The 7,292-nt window shown below is 38.5% G+C and overlaps 1 protein-coding gene across 1 annotated transcript in view; it reads right to left on the bottom strand.

Moving 5' to 3' along the window:
• Positions 1-7,292, bottom strand: part of ARHGAP26 (Rho GTPase activating protein 26) — a 461,308-nt gene that overhangs the window by 211,362 nt on the left and 242,654 nt on the right. Inside the window, 1 exon segment of the mRNA XM_017872973.1 lies at positions 5,271-5,307. Coding sequence (XP_017728462.1) covers positions 5,271-5,307 — 37 coding nt within the window.

The raw sequence follows: 7,292 nt of genomic DNA, 5'->3' as shown, positions 1-7,292 counted from the left end.
AAAAAAAAAAAAAAAAAGTTTAAGAAGAACAAAATCATACTTTCTTCTTCTTTATTACCTATACTTCCCTTTTCCCCTTCCCTTCTCTATTAGGTAAGAGTTTGACCAATTAGAGAATCTGGTGTCACTGATACAGATTCCTGACATTCTAGAAGCAAACCCAGGAAGGGTCCCCATAGGTAGCAGGGTTGGCAAAAATAAAATATTGGTTTTTAAATTTAGTAGCTAGGGATTAACTTGACCAGGAGCACACATGATCTCTAGGCAGAAAAAGAAAATTCTCATAAAAAACGCTGGTGGTCTGAATAAATGGAAAGACATTCAAAGCCCTTGGAAGACATGACTCAATATTACAAAGGTGTCAACTTCCTCCAAATAATCTGTATGATTCAATGCAATCCCAAAGAAAAATTTTATTTTGGGAGAAACTTCTTAAACTTATTCTAGAATTTATACAGAAGGATAAAGACTCATAAATACCCAAGTCAAACCTCAAAAAGGAGACTGAATAGAGGAGACTTAAGTAAGTGGATATTAAGAGTTGCCTCCAAGTTATTATTAAAAACAGAGAGGTATTGGGACAAAAACAGCTACACAAAAAACCTGAATAAAGGGCTCAGAGACAGAACTAAAATATGCAAACCTAAAATGCAAGAACACCGGCACTACAAATCAATCAAGGGAAGAATAGGTAGCTTAGTAGATATTGACAGGAAAACTAACCCTCCCCGTGGATAAAAATAAGAATGGATCTTCATGGAACATCTCATACCGTGGTGGAAATCAGCTGGATTCGAAACTTAAATGTGAAAGACACACTCATAAAGCCAATAAAAGAAAACATAGGTACACATCTTTGTGACATGGGTCACAAAGGCCTTCTCCAAAATACAACTTGAAAATCATAAACCAGAAGGCAAAAAAGAGATGATTTGAATATATAAAAAGGCTTTAAAGACTTTATAGTCAAAGAAGGATACCACGAATTAACAGACAGATGACAAGATGAGAACATATTTAAACTGGCTAAATCTAACAAGGGATTAGTATCTAGAATCAGTAGGAACTTTTACATATCAAAAGAAAAGATGGTAACTGAAATAGAAAAATGGGCAAAGGACATGAATAGGCAATTAACAGAAGACAAAACCCAGTAAACTAACAGGCATATGAATAGATGCTCAAATTCATTAATTACCAGAGAAATGCAAATTAAAATAACAATGAGCTATCATTTTACACCTATCAGACTGGCAAAAAATTAGAGAGCTGAGTACTGGTGAGAGTTGGCAGGAATGGAGAAATTTGCACATAGGGTTGCTGGGAATGCAGATCGACCACTCTGGAGAACAATACAGGAGAGTGCTTAAATGAAGTCTATGCATAGCCTTTGGCCAGCAATGCTTTGGGTGGGTGTATCCCAGAGGAATTCTCACACAGGAAGACATGTACAAAGATGTACACTGTGGTGGTGTGAGTGGTGATGAGGAGTTGGAGGCATGAGGAGATGGAGTACATCTCTACAAAAACAGATACAAAGTGCTGTGTACCACAAATTATGCAGTAATCAGAAGCCACAGCATAAAAGGACACAGAGGAATATGAAAGGCTCCTAACACAATGATGAGGGCACAAAATTAGAAATAAAACAAGACACAGAACATCTATTAACATACACCATTTATTAAGAACACAGGAAGATAAAAGACACACATTTTAGAAAAAAGAACTAAAAGGGAATGAATAAATAAAACGAAACACAAGGAAAGAATGAATGAATCAAGAAACCTGTGCTGATAACGTGCCATGAACAGAGGAGTGTGATGAATTCAACTCTCTAAACCTGAGATTCAAACAGAGAATTAAAAAGAGGAGAAGAAAAGGCTCTGCAAAGAAATGTACATATATTTATCAGCTGCCATCCTATCCCTGGCAACTGGGTCATTTGGAAAATACCAGCAGCTGACAGACATTACTTATGACCCTGTCTTATACTCCACAGGCACCGTATGCCCTGAGAGAAACTTCAAGATGAAAGCAACGAATTCAGAAATTCCCTTTTGCTATCTGCTCCTTCAAAACATTCTGGCTCTGTGATAAAATGTTTGCATTGAAATTCCCACCAAAACATTTCCTAGAAAGGAAAACGCTGGACATTTGGAATTTGGACTCTAGACATTTGGAATCTGGTTAAGAAGAGCAATGCCTCACTCTTAAATTCATATCAGATTGGCTTTATATCTTTAAAAGAGTTTAGATTGTGACACAAACAGAAGGAGTGTGGCAGAACAATCAAGACCCAGAGCATTAGCGCCACCTGTGGTAGATGAGCCCTAAGGGTTTGGATTAAATTGCAAATTACTGCAATCAAGAGATACAGTACAACAACCTTAGCAAGGAGGGGAAGCTAAGAACCTGCACCATGTGGGAAAGGGTCCAAAAAAGGGTGAGGAAGCACTAAACCAGACCATTACACTGGCTTGCCAGCTTGGAAATCAATCAATACCCTAAAAAAAAAATCATTTAAATGACTTCCTGAAAAAGTAGCCTCTCTCTCTCTCTCTCTCTCTCTCTCTCTCTTCTCTCTCTTCTCTCTCTCTCTCTATATATATATATATATAGTATATATAAATATATATTTTTTTTTTTTTGTTCAGACGGAGTCTTACTCTATTGCCCACCCTGGAGTGCAATGGCACAATCTTGGCTCGGCTCACTACAACCTCTGCCTCTCAGGTTCAAGCGATTCTCCTGCCTCAGCTTCCTGAGTAGCTGGGATTACAAGCGTGTGCCACCATGCCCGGCTAATTTTTATATTTTTAGCAGAGATGGGGTTTCACCATGTTGGCCAGGCTGGTCTCGAACTCCTGACCTTGTGATCCACCTGCCTCAGCCTCCCAAAGTGCTGGGATTATAGGCGTGAGCCACTGCACTGGCAAAAGTGACCAATTTTTTTAATCCATCTTTTTATCTCCTATGTGCTAGATGAAAGGGTAATGATTGAAGGATCATTAGACACCCAAGACAAGCAACTCCTCTTTGCTCTGTGAATAACGAGATGCAAAAAGCAAAATGTCACAACTGTTTATATTTTCCAAAATAAAATTGTTTGTCTTATTCTTTTCTCGAGGGAGGTCAAGTAATGCATGTTATTAGGTATGTTGTTCTATAGCCTAGTTTTTTAAAATTTCAATCATTAACATACTATCAACACAATTTCTGCAAATATATCCAGCCCTCTCTGGTTCTTTGTAAAGGCTGTATACTACTCCTTAATTTATTTAGCCAGCTCTCTATTTGGTATTTAGATTGTTTCTCATTCTTTGCTATTTTCACCAATGCCCCAACAAACTTATTTGTACAAATAAATACAAACTATCTTTGCACTCTAATGATTTCTTTAGGACAAGCCATTGGGGGGTGAGAGGGTGGTCACTTTTTTCAGGTTTCCAAAGCATATTCTGAAAATGCCTTAAGAAATATCAGAACCAGTTGGGATGCCCACTACTAGAACCATGGTTGTCTTTCAAATCTATTGGGATTTATCCCAAATAGAGAGATGTAGGTTCATAAGGTCACAAGTTACAAGTAAAATTCTGGCCAGTGTGGGTGGAGGTCTCCATTCATATGCCTCTCCTCCCCCACCACTTTTGGGTACTTTATTACAGTGTGTCCCAGGAGGGGCCAGGTGTGAGTATCTGTTAGTGTAGCCTACTTGGCATCCATCCCCTCTGGTCCTGATGGCTTCCCTGATTTCCCTCTGGGAAACTACCCTACTCCCATTTTTTGCAGCAGTCTTGAAACTTTCGATCAAAGTGTACAGTTTTCCCCTGGGTGGACCCAAGTTAGACCAACTTGATGCCTGGGAATTTCAATCTTCAGAAAGGTGAGGCAAAGACTACAAACAGTTTAGAGCTTTATCGTACTATCCAGAAGACCCTTTCTCACCGGGTTCCTGAGTCTCCAGAACTCGTCTATTCTCAAGCCTCGCTTTTCAGCTCCTCCGACCTTACTACAAGCTACCATACAGCCTTACATATTCCTTCATTATTGTTACTGTTGTTTTTGCCTCAGTTAGCCAGAGTTGACTTCAGGTGCTCTAAAACAATCACACCTAATTGGGAGTGGGGTAGGGTGGAATTATGTCTTTGTTTCCTTGCATATTTACTTGAAATTTTTCCCTTGTTCTTTTTTTTTTTTTTTTTTTTGGAGGTGAGGGGGAACATTTTTTTTCCTCTCAAAAAAGGCCTCTCAACCTACCCACAGCAGACATTCCAAATTACTTAATATTTTATATAAAACTCCCGCGTAAAACTTATATTTTGAAAAGAAAGGGGGAAAAATTCTCTGTCCTATAATGACTTTCACAAAAAAAAAAAAACAAAAAACAAAAAACACTTCATCCTTTGGTCCACGTGGAGAGGCACTGTTCTACTGATTTTCCTAACACAACTGGAATTCACAGTGGGGCTACCTTTAAATTTTTTCTCAAGTGGATTTTACAAAGCAAGGTGACAGGATTTCCTTTGTACTCCTGCAGCAACCTGGAAGGATTTTGTTTTTTCTCCCATACACCAAGGAGATAATCAGCCCAAACATTCTACCAGTAGCAGGTTCATTTTAATCCTGTTGCCTTTACAAGATTACAGGTACCCTTGGAAATCATGATTAACCAGAGTGCTTACAGGCAGCAGCAGGGCAAATGCACTATGGTCTACAGAGGCTGCCCACGGACACTTCCAGCAGAGAAGAATGTTACCATAGAATTCATCTCCATTCTTTCCTCCCCCAACAGACCACAAAGAAAACAGAGTTACTAAGAAATCATCTAACATAGTTATTGCCTATCCAGTCCTTTGAGCGAGACCGTGCTGGAGGCAAAAGCAACTCTGGCTTTCCCACAGGATAAGGCTCTCGGGCAGTTGAGTATTACTGTATTAAGTAACTTTTAAGTGGTGATGAGCTATAGTCTTAAGACCTACGATTAAAGGAGATAATGTACACGAGAATGCTTTGTAAAGTGTGACACATTATTTCAATGCAAGGTGTCACTACAGCCTTGCCAGCCAGGCTTACTTACCGTCCCTGTGGAGTCACCTCCCTGTGGAGTCACGGGTGGAAAGTTGGGGTGGAGGCATGTCCCACTGCACTCAGGAACTGGGGCCAACCCAACATGCCCACAGCACCGCCTGGTGGTTCACGCCTGGAGTAGCAACTTCTCAAAGCCCACTCCCAACCCTGGCTGTAGGTTACCCAAGCATCATACTTACTCCCTTCACTCTGGCTGTCTTTGTTCGAGTTGTAGACCTGGAAAATAAAAATAAAAACTCACTTGTGTGCATTTTATACCACCCTATAGGTTCACTGTAGAAAACCATTATCTTCCTCATTTTCCCTAGTTTGTACCACGAAGTAGAAAGTAATTTCTGGCTCCCAAATATGAACCCATTCAATAATTATCTACTTCTCAGTATTTACTTTAGCTGTTCTTAAGTGTGTGTGCATCAGAATCATCTGTGCAACTTTATTGTGTAAAAAAAAATTCCCTCTTTTCAAGAAAGCAAGTAAATGTATATGCATACATAAATAGAAAAGAGAAAAAAATTAAAATTAGTTACAAATCGTTAAGCATGAACTGCGCACCAGGCAATGTGCTAAGCATTTCACATGAACGATCTGAAATAATCAACATGACAATTCTGTTGGGCAGGAGCTGTTATTATCACTGTTTCACAGATGGAGAATATGAAGCCTAGAGGGGTTAACTAATGTCTCACAGCTAGTTAGTGGCAAAGTCAGGACCTTTACATCAGAAACGTTGACTGTTAATACTGGGGAGTGGGAACTGTTACTTTTTACTCTACATACTTCTAGAAATTTGAATGTTATAAGGAGAATAAATATTTTCCATAGAAACCCCTTAAATAATATAAATCATAAAAAGGGAAAGTACCCCAATAAAGAAAAAGAAAATGCCCAATATAAAAGAGACAATGACATATTGCAAGGGTCAGCAAGTTTTTCTTGCAAAGGGTCAGATGTTAACATTTTACGCTTTGTGAGCCAAGAGGCAAAATCAATGACATTATGTAGCTACTTCTACAACAAGATAGAAAGCAAATTTTCATAAATTTTTTGACAAAATAGAGAATCTAATAATATTTGAGTATGATTTTCTGAAATGCAAGCCTACTAATCAGAAGAATGTTTTGTTTCTTTTTTAAGAGAGGTTGATATTTAGCTTCATTGGTGCTCAAAGTTAGTATTCCTTATAAAGTCGATTGTAGATGTTTGTTTGTAAACATGATGCTTGGCTTATGGGCTCTACAAAAGAAGGTGGTGGGCTGGATTTGGTCTGTGGATCACAGTTTGCCCGTCCCTGATATGCTGTCATAATTAAATAAGATGAAACCTCTACTTTAGAAAAGTAAAAAATTGGCTGGGAGCAGTGGCTCACACCTGTAATCCCAGCACTTTGGGAGGCCAAGGGGGGTGGATCATGAGGTCAGGAGATCAAGACTATCTTAGCTAACATGGTTAAACTCCGTCTCTACTAAAAAACACAAAAAATTAGCCAGTCGTGGTGGCAGGCGCCTGTAGTCCCAGCAACTTGGGAGGCTGAGGCAAGAGAACGGCATGAACCAGGAAGTGGAGCTTTCAGTGAGCTGAGATCATGCCACTGCACTCCAGCCTGGGCAACAGAGCAAGACTCCATCTAAAATAAATTAATTAATTAAGTAAAGAAAAAAAATCATAGAACCCAAGCCCTTCTTTGGTTATTAAGGTTCTGTAGGTATAGAAAGGTATAAGGTGAACCTGATCATAATATATATTTATTATTTATATTATATATAAGATATATAATATAGACATAGTTATACATATACACACATATATTTGTGTGCATTTCTATATATACACTACATATACACATATACATGGTGTGTCTACATATATAATATTTCCAAAACCAGGAGTTGAATTATCTTTGCAAAACAGGTGTGCCCATATCTCAAATTATTGTTTAACACAAAGACATCTGGTAAAATTTCTTTCAGAAAAAACATTCGCTTCATTCTGATTTAAGCATTGACAACTAACAGTATTGTCATAGACATTTTTTATCCTCACATAACCCAAATAAATAGTTAAACTAATGCTTCTTTGATGTGTACTCTGACACTTAAATGACATTGAGCATCTGACTATCCTAGTGGAAACTCAAACAGCGACAGTGTTTGCTAACTGACTGTTACCTTCTGCCTTCCAACAATAAACACATTGTTATGCCA

The sequence above is a fragment of the Rhinopithecus bieti genome, unplaced genomic scaffold, assembly GCF_001698545.2.
Source record: "Rhinopithecus bieti isolate Rb0 unplaced genomic scaffold, ASM169854v2 scaffold_7438, whole genome shotgun sequence".
In the NCBI taxonomy this organism is placed as follows: domain Eukaryota; kingdom Metazoa; phylum Chordata; class Mammalia; order Primates; family Cercopithecidae; genus Rhinopithecus; species Rhinopithecus bieti.
Note: the sequence above shows the minus strand (reverse complement) of the source record. Positions and strands in the feature narration are given on the sequence as shown.